This window comes from Equus caballus, chromosome 7 (assembly GCF_041296265.1).
Source record: "Equus caballus isolate H_3958 breed thoroughbred chromosome 7, TB-T2T, whole genome shotgun sequence".
In the NCBI taxonomy this organism is placed as follows: Eukaryota; Metazoa; Chordata; class Mammalia; order Perissodactyla; family Equidae; genus Equus; species Equus caballus.
In genome coordinates, this window is record NC_091690.1 from 13,740,978 (window position 1) to 13,757,215 (window position 16,238).

At 36.4% G+C, this 16,238-nt stretch overlaps 1 protein-coding gene and 1 non-coding gene across 5 annotated transcripts in view; one reads left to right on the top strand and one right to left on the bottom strand.

The window, feature by feature from the left end:
• Positions 1-16,238, top strand: part of DYNC2H1 (dynein cytoplasmic 2 heavy chain 1) — a 292,362-nt gene that overhangs the window by 261,082 nt on the left and 15,042 nt on the right. For all 4 annotated transcript variants that reach the window (XM_023644714.2, XM_023644715.2, XM_023644716.2 and 1 more), the window contains one exon: positions 1,763-1,844. In XM_023644714.2, the coding sequence (XP_023500482.2) occupies positions 1,763-1,844 (82 nt within the window). The remainder of the gene's footprint in view (positions 1-1,762; positions 1,845-16,238) is intronic.
• Positions 12,449-12,636, bottom strand: LOC111774474 (U2 spliceosomal RNA). Its single transcript, XR_002809478.1, has one exon. It is a non-coding gene; the product is annotated as a U2 spliceosomal RNA (small nuclear RNA).

Below are 16,238 nucleotides of genomic sequence, written 5' to 3' on the forward strand. Positions count from 1 at the left end.
AACAATATAGTACTGGTGTAAAAACAGACACACAGATCAATGAAACAGAATTGAAAGCCCAGAAATATAACCAAACATCTATGGACTGCTAATCTTTGACAAAGGAGCCAAGGACATACAATGGAGAAAAGGAAGTCTCTTCAATAAATGATGTTGGGAAAACTGGACAGCCACATTCAAGAGAGTGAAAGTAGACTGTTATCTTTCGCCATACACAGAAATTGACTCAAAATGGATCAAATACTTGAAGGTAAGACCTGAAACCATAAAATTCCTAGAAGAAAATATAGGCAGTACCCTCTTTGACATCAGTCTTAGAAGGATGTTTTCAAATACCGTGTCTCCTTGGGCAAGAGAAACAAAGGAAAAAATAAACAAAAGGGACTCCATCAGACTAAAGAGCTTCTGCAAGGCAAAGGAAACCATGAATAAAATGAAAAGACAACCCACCAACCAAGAGAAAATATTTGCAAATCACATATCCAGCCAGGGTTTAATCTCTGAAATATATAAAGAACTCACACAACTCAACAGCAAAAACCAAACAACCTGATGAAAAAATGGGCGGAGGATCTGAATAGAAATTTTTCCAAAGAAGACATACAGATGGTCAGTAGGCACATGAAAAGATGTTCAGCATCACTAATAATCAGGGAAATGCAAATCAAATCTACACTGGGATATCACTGTACACCCTTTAGAATGACTGTAATCACCACGACAAGAAATAACAAATGTTAGAGAGGATGTGGAGAAAGGGAACCCTCATACACTGCTGGTGGGAATGCAAACTGATGCCACCATTATGGAAAACAGTGTGGAGATTTCTCAAAAAATTAAAAATAGAAATACCATAGAACTCAGCTATCCCACTACTGGGTATTTATCCAAAGAACTTGAAATCAACAATCCAAAGAGACTTTTGCACCCCTTTGTTTATTGCATTGTTATTCACAATAGCCACAATGTGGAAGCAACGCAAGTGCCCATTAACTGATGAATGGGTAAAGAAGATGTGGGTACATATATACAATGGAATACTGCTCAGCCATAAAAAAGACAAAATTGTTCCATTTGCAACAACATGAATGAACCTTGAGGGTATCATGTTAAGAGAAATAAGCCAGAGAAAGACAAACACCATATGATTTCACTCCTATGTGGAAGATAAACTAACACATGGACAAAGAGAACAGATTACTGCTTACCAGAGTGGAAGTGGGTTGCAGGGTTGGCATAAGGGGTAAAGGGACACATATATATGGTGACTGACAAACAATAATGTACAACTGAAATTTCACAATGTTATAAACTGTTATGACTTCAATAAAATTAAAAAATATACGTATGTATATACCAGACAAAATTTAATTGTTTAGTTTGGGGAGATTTCAATTTGTAATGCCTCAGAATCATGTTATAAATATCAATATTTCAGTACAGTTAATAAACATTTCTTGAACACCCATCATGTGCCTGCATTTGAGGATGATGGTCAAAATGGAGGATGTAAAAATAGAAAACAAAGGCTCTATCCTCAAGGAAGTTACACAACCTTGAAGAGGAGACTGACATAATCAGTTAACTTTAAAAACTTAGTGTGAAGTCTATGGTATTGTGCGTAGCTTAAGAGATCTGATTACTTACACGTTGTAAATATTTCAATTTTAAATAAATAGGAATGTATCTATCTTCTATTACATTTCATATTCTAATTCTGAGAATTGTTTCTTTCTGACATTCGATGCTTTACTTTTTACAGGGCAATGGGCTGTTCTGTGGATAGCCTTAAATTTGTAGCTTCGTGGAAAGGTCGACTGCAAGAAGCAAAGCTGCAAATTAAGGTATTAGACTAATTTTAGATGTTTTTCTGAGTCAAAAAATTATATTATTACCAACTATAATAAAAAGATTCTGAAACTCCAATCTCAAAGTCACCTATCTTGATAGTGTAAAATCAGCAGCGGTAGATTGTATTACCTGTGTGAAAAATCAAAGTTAAAATTTAGTATGCAACAACGTGTACAAAATACAGCCTCTTCTAATGCAAGGAAGAATCTTAGGGATACAACCTATTTGAAAATGTAACTTTTGGTAAAAAGTGATACAAATCTTGAAGTTCCATTAAGTTAGCTATTCTAAAATTCAATTCAATAAATATTTACTATACAATAAAGTATGGATGAAATGTAGTATATAAAAAATAGACCAAATCTTGTCCTCAGGGAGTTTACAGTTTGTGCGTACGTTACTTCACTGTTAAAATCAATCCATTTATGTCAGAAAAGATCAAGCCATCTTTTGCAGTATAAATTTTCCTATTTAGCTTTCCTGTGAAAAATCCTTTACTTTATAATAATAGATAATCATTCAAATGATAATGACAAACTAATTAAAAGGCTATAACGGAAATCCTTGCCCCTAAAACTCTAACCTTCTTCCACATCAGTAGCATTTTCTACTATTTCTTCTTTCTCGTTTCCACGCATAAAATTGCCCTCTTAACATTTTTTCCAATGCTAATAAACACATTGCATGTTGTAGTAGGATGATCTCTATACATCCATATTGGTCTGTTTTCTGAGACAACAATGTTGCTGAAGAAAAAATCTGTCTTATCCATCTTCAGATCCTCAGTCTCTAGTCCAATATATCACATATAATTCAACTTGTTAAATAAATTAAATGTAAGACTATAGTTCTCTAACTTACCGAACCGTAGGCAACTAGCTTTTCAGAAGTTCTTTTTATACGGCTCTAGTTCCCAGTTCAACAATTTGCTTTTCATATCACTGCTACTTTCTAACCTAATATGTAATTTATTTATTATGTTTATTATTTGTTGTCTATCTTACTCCACTGGAATATAAGTCCCATGAGAGTAGTCATTTTTTCTCCAGTTTTGTAGTGTTTCAAATACCTCAAACAATAGCTGATACATAATAAGCACTCAATTAAACCTTTGTTGAATCATTGTGTTGAGGGCCTAAAATAGGAGAGGCACTGTAGTAGGTGTTATTAGTATCAGCTATAATGTTGTAGTGTCATAAATTTGATCATTAAAAATAACCTAGATTTTTCTCTTTGAGCTCTATAGATTGTTACAAAATTCTCCCTTGAAGCTGAAGGATTAGGAAGGTTCTCTTTCATTCCTTGGCATTTTGTTTTAACGTTAGCCCCTAGCCCATACGGAGAACTACCTTAGCTCTTACTGGTGGTCATACACTGTTGTCCAGTTGTTAAGGAGAGGGAGGGAACATGTGACGTGTAACCCAGGAACCGAACACTTCACTTGGTTGTATGGTCTCTGGCAGCTATGTAGTATCATTATTCAGACATAGGGTTATAAAAAGCAAGGGAAATAAGTTTTATTCTGTGTCAGGGTGTGTTAATATTTCAAAACTGTGTTACCTGTTCTTACAAAATGGGAATAAAATCATCTACAATGTGAAAATCCCAAGCTTATATGTTATATTTTGTAGATGGGGAAAAAAAGCTGACAGTTAGTGAAACAAGCTTTTAATCTTAATTCTCCAAAAAAGAGCCGTGTGGCTTTTTTTTTTTTTATTGAGTTATTGATAGGTTACAATCTTGTGAAATTTCAATTGTACATTAATGTTTGTCAGTCATGTTGTAGGTGCACCACTTCACCCTTTGTGCCCACCCCCCACCCCACCTTTCCCCTGGTATCCACTAAACTGTTCTTGGTCCATAGTTTTAAATTCCTCATATGAGTGGAGTCATACACAGATTATCTTTCTCTCGCTGGCTTATTTCACTTAACATAATTCTCTCAAGGTCCATCCATGTTATTGCAAATGGAATGATTTTGTTCTGTTTTGCAGCTGAGTAGTATTCCATTGTATATATGTACCACATCTTCTTTATCCATTCGTCTGTTGATGGGCACTTAGGTTGCTTCCACGTCTTGGCTATTGTAAACAGTGCTGCAATAAACATTGGGGTGCACAGGACTTTTGGGATTGCTGACTTCAGGCTCTTTGGATAAATACCCAGTAGTGGGATGGCTGGATCGTATGGTAGTTCTATTTTTAGTTTTTTGAGGAATCTCCATACTGTTTTCCATAGTGGCTGCACCAGTTTGCATTCCCACCAGCAGTGTATGAGGGTTCCTTTTTCTCCGCAACCTCTCCAACATTTGTTGCTATTAGTTTTAGATATTTGTGTCATTCTAACGGGTGTAAGGTGATATCTTAGTGTAGTTTTGATTTGCATTTCCCTGATCAGCGATGGTGAGCATCTTTTCATGTGCCTATTGGCCATCAGTATATCTTCTTTGGAGAAATGTCTGTTCATGTCTCCAGCCCATTTTTTGATTGGGTTGTTTGATGTTTTGTGGTTGAGTTGCGAGAGTTCCTTATATATTAAGGATATTAAGCCTTTGTCAGATATATGACTTGCAAATATTTTTTCCCAGTGAGTGGGTTGTTTTTTTGTTTCAATACTGTTTTCATTTGCCTTGAAGAAGCTCTTTAATCTGATGAAGTCCCATTTGTTTATTCTTTCTGTTGTTTTCCTTCTCTGAGAAGGCATGGTGTCCGAAAAGATCCTTTTAATACTGATGTCAAAGAGTGTACTGCCTACGTTTTCTTCCAGAAGCCTTATGGTTTCAGGTCTCACCTTTAGATCTTTAATCCATTTTGAGTTTATTTTGGTAAATGGTGAAAAAGAATGGTCAATTTTCATTCTTTTACATGTGGCTTTCCAGTTTTCCCAGCACCATTTGTTGAAAAGACTTTCTTTTCTCCACTGTATGCCCTCAGCTCCTTTGTCAAAGATAAGCTGTCCATAGATGTGTGGTTTTATTTCTGGGCTTTCAATTTTGTTCCATTGATCTGTGCACCTGTTTTTGTACCAGTACCATGCTGTTTTGATTACTGTAGCTTTGTAGTATGTTTTGAAGTCAGGGATTGTGATGCCTCCCGTTTTGTTCTTTTTTCTCAGGATTGCTTTAGCAATTTGGGATCTTTTGTTGCCCCATATGAATTTTAGGATTCGTTCTTCTAATTCTGTAAAGAATGTCATTGGGATTCTGATTGGGATGTCGTTGAATCTGTAGATTGCTTTAGGTAGAATGGACATTTTAACTATGTTTATTCTTCCAATCCATGTACATGGAATGTCTTTCCATCTCCTTATGTCGTCATCCAATTCTCTCAGAAAGGCCTTGTAATTTTCATTATATAGGTCCTTCACTTCCTTAGTTAAATTTACCCCAAGGTATTTTGTTCTTTTTGTTGCAATTGTGAATGGTATTGTATTCTTGAGTTCTTTTTCTGTTGGTTCATTACTGGAGTATAGAAATGCTACTGATTTATGCAAATTGATTTTATACCCTGCAACTTTGCTGTAGTTGTTGATTACTTCTAACAGTTTTCCAATGGATTCTTTGGGGTTTTCTATATATAAGATCATGTCGTCTGCAAACAGCGAGAGTTTCACTTCTTCCCTCCCTATTTGGATTCCTTTTATTCCTTTTTCTTGCCTGATTGCTCTGGCCAGGACCTCCAGTACTATGTTAAATAAGAGTGGTGATAGAAGGCATCCTTGTCTTGTTCCTGTTTTCAGGGGGATGGGGTTCAGTTTTTGCCCATTGAGTATGATGTTGGCTATGGGTTTGTCATATATGGCCTTTATTATGTTGAGGTAGTTTCCTTCTATGCCCATTTTGTTCAGAGTTTTTATCATAAATGGCTGTTGGATCTTGTCAAATGCCTTCTCTGCATCTATTGAGATGATCATGTGGTTTTTATTCCTCAGTTTGTTGATGTGGTGTATCACGTTGATTGATTTGCGGATGTTGAACCATCCCAATGTCCCTGGTATGAATCCCACCTGATCCTGATGTATGATTCTTTTGATGAATTGCTGAATTCTGATTGCCAAAATTTTGTTTAGAATTTTTGCATCTATGTTCATCAGTGATATTGGCCTGTAGTTCTCTTTTTTCGTGGTGTCCTTGTCAGGTTTTGGTATCAGCGTGATATTGGCCTCATAGAATGTGTCAGGAAGTGTTACATCTTCCCTAATTTTTTGGAATAGCTTGAAAAGGATAGGTATTAAATCCTCTCTGAAAGTTTGGTAGAATTCCCCAGGAAAGCCATCTGGTCCTGGGGTTTTATTCTTTGGGGTGTTTTTGATTGCTTTTTCAATCTCTTTGCTTGTGATTGATCTGTTCAAATTGTCTGCCTCTTCTTGAGTGAGCTTTGGGAGATTGTAGGAGTCCAGGAATTTATCCATTTCCTCTAGGTTATCCATTCTGTTGGCATATAGTTTTTTGTAGTATTCTCTTATAATCTGTTGTATTTCTGCAGAGTCTGTTGTTATTTCTCCTCGCTCATTTCTGATTTTGTTTATTTGAGCTTTCTCCCTTTTTTTCTTTGTAAGTCTGGCTAGTGGTTTGTCAATTTTATTTATCTTCTCAAAAAACCAGCTCTTTGTCTCATTGATCCTTTCTACTACCTTTTTGGTTTCAATAGTATTTATTTCTGCTCTGATTTTTATTATTTCTCTCCTTCTGCTGACTTTGGGCTTCATTTGTTCTTTTTTCTCTAGTTCAGTTAGGTGTGCTTTAAGGTTGCTTATTTGGGATTTTTCTTGTTTGCTAAGATGTGCCTGTATTGCGATGAATTTTCCTCTTAATACAGCTTTTGCTGTATCCCATATGAGTTGGTATGGCATGCTATCATTTTCATTTGTTTCCAGGTATTTTTTTATTTCTTCTTTAATTTCTTCAATGATCCATTGCTTGTTCAGTAGTGTGTTGTTTAGTCTCCACATCTTTGTGCCTTTCTCAGCTTTTTTCTTGTAATTAATTTCTAGCCTTATAGCACTATGATCTGAGAAGATGCTTGTTATTATTTCAATTTTTTTAAATTTGTAGAGGCTTGCCTTGTTTCCCAACATATGGTCTCTCCTAGAGAATGTTCCATGTGCACTTGAGAAGAATGTGTATTCAGCTCCTTCAGGGTGGAGTGATCTATATATGTCTATTAAGTCCAATTGTTTTAGTTTTTCATTCAGCTCCACTATTTCCCTGTTGATTTTCTGCCTGGATGATCTGTCCATTGATGTGAGTGGGGTGTTGAGGTCCCCTACTATTATTGTGTTGTTTTTAACATCTTCCTTTAGGTCTGTTAATAGTTGCTTTATGAATCTTTGTGCTCCTGTGTTGGGTGCATAGATATTTATAAGCATTATTTCTTCTTGATTTTAAATTTATTTTAAAGATTTTATTTTTTCCTTTTTCTCTCCAAAGCCCCTCTGGTACATAGTTGTATATTCTTCATTGTGGGTCCTTCTAGTTGTGGTATGTGGGACGCTGCCTCAGCGTGGTTTGATGAGCAGTGCCATGTCCGTGCCCAGGATTCGAACCAACGAAATACTGGGTCGCCTACAGTGGAGCGTGCGAACTTAACCACTCGTCCACGGGCCAGCCCCCCACCCCGTGTTTCTTTTTAAAGCAATTAACGGAGTAAACGTTTGTTATGAGTGTCTCTGAAAACCTATGTGTATGTGTGTATTGTTTGTTTTTCTTAACATGATTTGGATTAGATTTTATTACGCAATATTTTTAAATTAGAAACAAAGGTATATTTTAATATAAAGTTCTCTACTTTTATCCAATAAAGCAGAATTCTTTCATTTTTCATTTGGCATTCATAAAAGATATTTTGTTAAAAACTAAAATATTTAGGGGCTGGCCCCGTGGCCCAGTGGTTAAGTTTGCGCACTCCGCTCCAGGCGGCCCAGTGTTTCGTTGGTTCGAATCCTGGGTGCAGACATGGCACTGCTCATCAGACCACGCTGAGGCAGCGTCCCATATGCCACAACTAGAAGAACCCACAACGAAGAATACACAACTATGTACCGGGGGGCGTTGGGGAGAAAAAGGAAAAAATAAAATCTTTAAAAAAAAAAAAAAAACTAAAATATTTACAGGTAAATATATTTAGGAACATTGTTATATCATATACTTACAACTTTAAGTAAAAAAGCCAGGCCTACACAAGTGATTTAAAATTCAACAGAATTTTTCTTCTCTGGCTCCTCATTCATGTGAACTGTTTTAAAAGCACATTTCCTGACTTTCCTACCTGCAGTTTCCAGAAATGTTTATCAGAAAAGAAGTCTTTGTAGGCCTCTCACTGTTGCACTTGGCAAAATCTATAAGTGAAATAATCTATTTAATTCCTTTTAATCATATTTTTCAACAAAAGGATTATTTCAATAGGAGAACTTTGGACTTGAATTATATTTGAATTCCACTGTCACTCTACAATTTAATTGGTTTTGAGTTTTTCAATCTCTACCGCCCTAGACTGAAATAAACCAGTGAAATGTTTAATCAAGGCTGTAGTTCCCCAAACCAGTCAATATCTCAAACCCTCCAGACCTACTTAGGAAGAACATGTATGTATATTGATTTTTAGATCCTGAACGTGGCCCTCTAAAATTTCCTCACTACCATAATTGATTTATTATTTGTTAAACAGCAGTTGTAAAACTTCCTACTGGAAAATCCTAAATCAAGCTCCTGTTCAGTTTGCATGTTCAATCTCACCCGAGGCTGCGAGATGATTGCCCTGGCAAACTGGAGAGCTCCCAGCTCCCTCCTTCACTGCTGATGCCGCCACACACACAAGGCAAAACTACTGGTCTTCTGCCTCGGCCAATCAGGCTTATGAAACACATATATGACCTGGCAGAGTCAAATAGCCACTTATGCTTGCCAGTTGAGTTCAGCTGCTTCATGCCGGGCTAGGGTCCGCCCATATGGCACATGGTTCTTATACTATTCATATTTCAATTCCTTCCTCATAGAGCCCATCAGGAAATGGAAGTTAAGAGTGAAGAAATTAGACGTTTAGACATTTAAGGTTTCATTAGGAGAATGTGCTCATCACACCTGGCAATTAGGAGCTGCAGACGCATCCTCCCTGAACGAACGTGAGCTGTGGAACGAGCCCAACAGTGGAAAATCCAACCCCAAACACCGCCCCCCCCCCCGAAAAAAAGCCCTTAAACTATTCAGATTAAGACATTCATTTCTGATAGTTTTTATTTTTAAAAACTGAGCACCTGATGTGAATATGCTTATATAGTCATTATCAAGTAGATTGTTTTAAAAACGGGAGCACTGTAAGAGTGCTTAGTAATATAGTTTTCTCTAACTGTACATCTCTAAAATGATTTGGCATAGGCGAACTAATATGATATAAAACGAGTTCACCAAAAATGATTTTTCTTAAGAATTTAAATGACTACAGCAAACAAAGCTTTTAAAACTGTTTGATATCCTCATAGTATTAACAACTTTGAGTGTCTTAACTATGTTTCTACCAGTTTAAAGGATTTTTAATTCTTAGTTGACTGTGCTCTTTAATAGTTTTGCCAGTTGAATGCTATCTTCTCATGCTCCCCAAATATAGCAGGAGGGTGAGAACTGGCTGCCATTTCCTCATTTGGAAGTCTTTCTTCTATGAGACTTTCTGACTTTAAGTGATACTGTATAGAAAAAACTCAGTGTGCTGGGATTATGTACTAAGTTCCATCATCTGTTCCAGTCCTTCTCCAGCTTTCAAAAACTGCTGAGAAACCTGTTCGTATTTCTGGCTGGAATGTAACTTCTCCTAGCATGCTTTCCTTTCCTCAACGTATTTCAAGCAATATGTGAAATTTTATATTTTCTAATAGTTGCATTTAAAAAAGTAAAAGAAGCAGATGAAATTAATTTTAATATTATATTTTATTGAACCTAGTATATACAAAATATTGTTTCTTAAACATGTGATATTTTAAAATTATGATATATTTTACATTCCTTTTCCTTGTAAAAAGTCCTTGAAATCCAGCATATGTTCTATGTTTACAACACATCTCAATTCAGACTAGCAACACTTCATGTGCTCAGTAGCCCCATGTGGCGGAGTGGTTACCATATTGGACAGTAGCTCTAGACGGAGAAGGTAATTCCCTAGAGAAAATTTAAATATCCTTTAGTCTTCAAGGCTTTTTAAAATCATTTTAAATATTTTCTTTTATTAAACATTTCAAACAAATAAAGAAAGGGAGAGAATAGTATAATGAATCTGTATATTCAAAGGTTTCAAGATTTAGAGCCGTTCCTTTGTCTCTTTCTTATTGTTTTTGCTAAAGCAAATTACTGCCATCATTTTAATTTACTCCTCCCTTTCTCAAAAAAGTCCATATTTTCTTAAATAAGTACAATATATTATCACACATACAAAAATTAACAATAATTCCTGGCATCATTTACTACTCAGTCTGTAACAGTATTTACCAATTTGTCTCAAAAAGAACTTTTTCTAATAGTTTGTTCAAATCAAGGTCCACACATTGTGTTTGGTTGTTATGTACATATGTCTTTTAATATCTAGACAAGGCTTCTCTTTTTATTTCATCTCACTGTTTGTTACAGAATCAGAGTCACTTCGATAAAATACTTCACAGGCAGCATTGTGTGCTTCATTTTGCATTACATGATGAGGCACACAATGTGTAGTTTTCCTGTTTTTAGTGATGCTAAGATTGATTCATGTGTATAGGTTTGTGACAGCCTCATTCCTTCGTGACAAAACTTCCCATCAGTCTTCCATTTAATAGTTTTAACCATTGATAATCATTGCCTGACTAATAAAAGGTCACAAAACTAGTTTTTCTAAATCTGTTATTCCTTCTGCATTTATTAGCTGGAATTCTTCTGCAAAGAAACCTTATCAACTACGTCTCTGTGGTTACCTGGATACCATGAAATACATTTTATATAGAAAATAAAGGATAAATGCTTATTTGTTTCATTTAAACTGGGGAGACTCAGAACATGATATTGTTACACTATTTCCTGCAGTGCCCAGGGACATGTCTTCTTTGTTTGAGTGTCAGAGTGAGCTTCTTATATATTTAATGTGTTTTAGTAAATTGCATATAATATTCTTTTTCATGTGCAATTATCCCTAACCTTTGGCTTATATGTAGAGCCTCTCCATGTTGACCTCTGTATCTTTCTTGGTAAACCTTTATAGCAAAGTATAACATCATACAGTAAACTGCACAAATCTTAAGAGTGCAACTTTATAAATTTTTTAATAAGTAAACAGACCTATGAAACCATTGTGCAGATTAATTTTAATATTTTAGGGCAATTTTTTTCCTCAAGACCTCTTTCTATAATTAAATAGGCCTAACATATTCAGTACAAACTATTTTTCTTTCATTATAAGACATATGTTTAAGATATCCTCCTAGATATTTGTCTACCTATTTTTCTTTCCTCATGTTATATGTATAATGTACCTTGATTTTAAATAGTTGAGAACTTCTGATGAAGATGGCCCAGAGCAGTCATGGTTCATCCCCTCCGCTCCAAATGTATAATAATGATAGATAAAATATAAAAAGAAGAAACCACAAACATAGTCTAGCTTCAAATATAAGATAAGTATTTCATTGAATCAGAAACAGGACAGAAAATAAAATTGTGCCTAAGGCTGAAAATATAGGTCTAATGATCTCCAAGTTCAGAAGTAGGAAGCAGTGATCAGAAGTGTGGCCCCTCCAGTGTAAAAGGAGTTAGTAGTGCTGTGTGTGAGATGGGGGCTGAAACAAGGCTCATTGCTTAAATGCAGAACTGGGGTTAGGCTCTCCAGTTCCCCAATAAAAGGAGACTGGAAATGCTGTTACAGAATCACGGGGTGAGTCTGTGACATTATAGAAAGCTCTAGGCCTAAGAAAGCTGAAAGACATAGCCTTAACATTAGACATTGAACCACACTACCTACCAGATCAATTGCTAGACCTGCAGTGTCCCCAACAGCACCAGAACAGAACCCCCAAACTTGCATTATGAATCTTGTAGTTATGCAGATGTGGAAAGGTCATTACAGAGGTATATGGGACAAAAATAAAAGACCCCTCAAGATGAACCTAGAGACCAAAACGCAAAGTGAATGGGAAAAAAACAATCTAATCCTGGAAAAGGAAACTAGCAAAATCATCAGGTGAAACATCTAATCATTTAGTTTGTTGTTAATTTTTTAGAAAAAATCTGACAAAAATGTTAAAATATTTATTTGAGTTTCCTTAAACAGATACATGAAGGAATAACTTTCACTAAAAAATAGCAAGAACTTACAAAGTGGAAACAGGCAGAGATGATACAGTTATAGTTGGATGTGAAAACCAATCAGTAATCTTGGAAATGAAAAACATAATCTTTAAATGAAAAATTTGATAAAATATATTCTACATTAGATGCAACTGAAGAAGACAATAAATTGGGAGTTAGTCCTAAGGAGTAAACCAAGAACTTGTCACAAAGGCAAAGGGTTAACAATTAGGAAAGAGATGTCGTGAGATATAGAGGATAGTTTAAGAGACTATCCAACTTCTAAAAGGGTTTCTGTTTTTTTGGTGTGCCATTCCTGGAGGTACTGCAATACCACCGATGCGTGAGTGCATGTAGCAGGCACCTATTCCATCTGCCTGCTCCAAAAATCCGTTTAATATATTATCCTCAGATGGAGGACGTATCAGGTATTGAACTGATGAGAACAGATACTACACTTGATCTTAGCCAAAAGGCCAAGAAGCAATAAAAAGTATTTCTAGGAGTATAAAACAGAATGGCAGAGAAGCAAAATTTTTAAAATGATAGGGATTTTCCAGAATCAGAGAATTATTAGAGTTCTCAGTTGAAAAGCACATGCAAAATACTCAGAAAATAAAGAAAAGTAAATTCAAGTTCACACCTAGTCATACTATAGTAAAACTATACAATATCAAGTTTAAAGAGAAAAATCATAAAAGGTACTGTGTAGAAAAGTCAGATTTCCTATGAAAAGAACCCCAAAATACACAAAAACAAAAAACATCAAGCTGACTTCTCATCAGGACAATAGATGCCAGAAGACAATATACAAATTGATGAGGGAAAATAATTAACTTCAGATTTTATTCCCACCTAAAATATGATTCAATAACAGAAGCAATAAAAAGACATTTCCAGAAACCCAAAGACCACAAGGGCTTACTACTCTCAGAGCCTCAATAAAAGAAGTATTAAAACATGTACTTCTACAAAAAAAAAAGCCAAAGAAAAAGCAATGTATACCAAAAATAATAGTGAACCCCAAAATTACCAAGATAATATTAATATTTCAGTAAATTAAGAAACATATTTAAGTAATTTAAATGAAGTATTGACTGTAAAACATAACTTTATTATGTTTAAAACTAAAATTCTAAACAGGAATAATTAGATTAGGAATAATATGCTACAATAAAATCTGTGTCATCTTTAGAATTACTGAATACTTAAGTATTTACTAGAATTCATTAGAAAATTTTCTAGTTATTTAAAACATATGGTTAAGCACTTAAAAATAGATATATAATCTGATGCGGGATCGGTGAGCCGAGGAGTCGAAAGAAAGATTTCTTAGACTCTCAAGATCTGGCAGTAGTGCTCTTTTATTTAGAAAATAGTGTGGAATAGCATGGGGACAGGACCCATGGGCAGTCAGAGCTTCTGCTGCCGCCGCTTCTGCTGCCCCCGCTGGCATGGGGACAGAGCCCATGGGCAGGCAGAGCTGGTGCGTGGGGACAGGACCCACGGGCAGTCAGAGCTCCTGCTGCTGCCCCAAGTTGAGGGTTAGGGCTAAATTTAAGGCATAGGTATGTGAGTTATCTCTTTACAAGACAAAGAATATGTAAAAAAGTTAAAATGGTAGATAAGAATCAAACCGGATTGAGTAAATGGCAGAAGTCACCGCTTGAATTTTATCCTTGGCTAAAGACAAAGGAGGATCTGTCGGGGGGAGGGTCAGTTACATGAGGTTGCCAGACAGTAAACAACTTAAGTTCTTGCCTTCCCCATTAAGAGTTTCCAGAGATAAGGCCATCCCCCCTTCCTCCTGGCTCAGAGAGGGAGGCATCTTCACAGATAGAGGTTTCCCTTAGAAATGTACATGTTTCCCAACAAAGGAGCAAACAAATTCCAGAGAGGGAGGCATGGAGATTTCCTTCACAAATGCAATTGTCTCTGATCAAAGGGCAAACAAATTCCACTCCTTGGAGCCTGCTTCTTATCTGTAGTTTTAAAAGTAACCAGCCTAAAAATCCTCATCATAAACTGTTTTAAAATTAAGCAGCCTAAAAATCCTCATAAGCCATTTTAAAATTAAGCAGCCTAAAAATCCTCATTTAAAACATATGGTTAAGCACTTAAAAATAGATATATAATCCATAGCAGAGAAGGAGACAAATTAAGCAAAAAAAAATTATAAGGAGGAAAAAGATGTAAAATAGTAGAAATAACTCCAAATATTGTGTATGACTAATAACAATAAATAAACATAGTAACCTCACCAGTTAAAAGATAGAGTGGCCGGCCCCGTGCCAAGTGGTGAAGTTTGCATGCTTTACTTCAGCAGCCCGGGATTCACCAGTTCGGTTCCTGGGCTCAGAGCTGCACACCGCTCATCAAGCCATGCTGTTGTGGCACCCTACATAGAAGAACTAGAATAACCTACAGCTGGGATATACAACTGTATACTGGGACTTTGGAGAGGAAAAAGAAAAGTCAAGTTTAAAAACAGAAAAGGTTATCAGATTGGGAAAAAAGATAGCATCCAGTTATATGCTGCTTAAAGAGATACATCTAAATCATGACTACACAGGTAATTTGAGAATAAAGGAATGGAAAACTACGTGAAAGAAGAGCTGAATAGTGGAAATATCACTCATGTTCACATATAGAAAGTCAGTATGTTAAAGGTGTCAAATTCTCAATATCAATTTTAAAAATTTAATACAATTTCAATCAAAATCCTAAATTTTTTCTTTTTAGTTTATGGTGTAAATTAATATTTTCAGTGAGCATTTGCTCAAACCACCCCACAACTTAGTGGTTTACAACAGTAGCAATTTATTATTTTCTCACAATTCTGTCATTTGGCTGGGCAGTTTCTCTGCTGATTTTACTCAGATTTGCTCTATATTGGCTTTCAGCTAAGTCTGCTAGACTGGAGGGTCCATCCTGGGCTCCCTCACATATCTGGTAGTTGGTGCTAGTTATGTTTTGGGGTACCTCAGTTCTCTGCCAAATGGCCTCTCCTATTCCAGTAGACTAGTAGAGCTTTCTTACATGGTGATCTCAGTGCAGCATTCCAATAGGGCAGGGCTTCTTAAAGCTGTTGACGCAAAATAACCAATAGCCATCCTATAGATAGAAGAAATAAGATGAGTTTTACTTGAGCCCGAATGAGGATTATAACCCTGGAAGGCCTTAGAAAGCAAGGCCTTCCAGAGAAGCATGGTTTTCAGTACAATCTTATATCTTTTTGGAACAAAGAACATATATTAAACACACCCAGGATCCATTGTCATTAAAGTTTCAAAGAGGTATGTAGTTTCAAATTAGCAGGTCAATGTGACCTTAATGTCTGGGTATAGGATGGGGAGTCTGCATTCTTATCTTAAGAGAGTTCATTCTTTACTTTAATGGTTCAGCAGATCTGCAATGTTTGATAGGCCATAAGTCAAGCTTGTTAATTCAAGCCAAACCAGTTTTGAACCCAAATAGTCATGCCATATACCTCAGTATGTGAAAATCGCTTGTCAAAGTCTAGCTTCAAGAAGTTGCGTACAGTCCTTCTACTTTGTGTTGGTCAAAACAAGTTACAAGGCCAGCCAAATTCAAGGGGTGGGAAAGAAACTCCACCTCCTGATGGAAAAGCAGTGTAGGGGAGGAGGACATTTCCTCTCCCCAAATGGGGGTTCTTCTAGCTGGAGAACGAATTAAATTCACATGAGACAGAATAGCAAGAGAAAATTAAACAAAGCTTTATGAGGAACCATGGCCCGGGGCCTTTCTTCCCGAAGGAAGAAAGGGCACCGAAGAAGTGGGGTGCACAGAGTGGTTATATAGCCCCCAAACGGGGTGTTTCACATATGATTGAAATGTCCCTCCCACAATAGTCACAAGATTGCCCTGTCGGTACAGTGCTTGATGGACACAGCAGGTAATGGTCTGCTATCTTGATGGGCGTAGCAGGAGGCTAGTCGATTGTCTGGAGCTGGGCGGTCACAGGTGAGCGCAGCAGCAATCGGTTCCTAGCCTAAGGAAAGATGCTTAATCCTTAAGGAATGCCAAAGTTGGGAGGGGGAGGGAAGTCAGTTACAGGAGGTTACCAGAC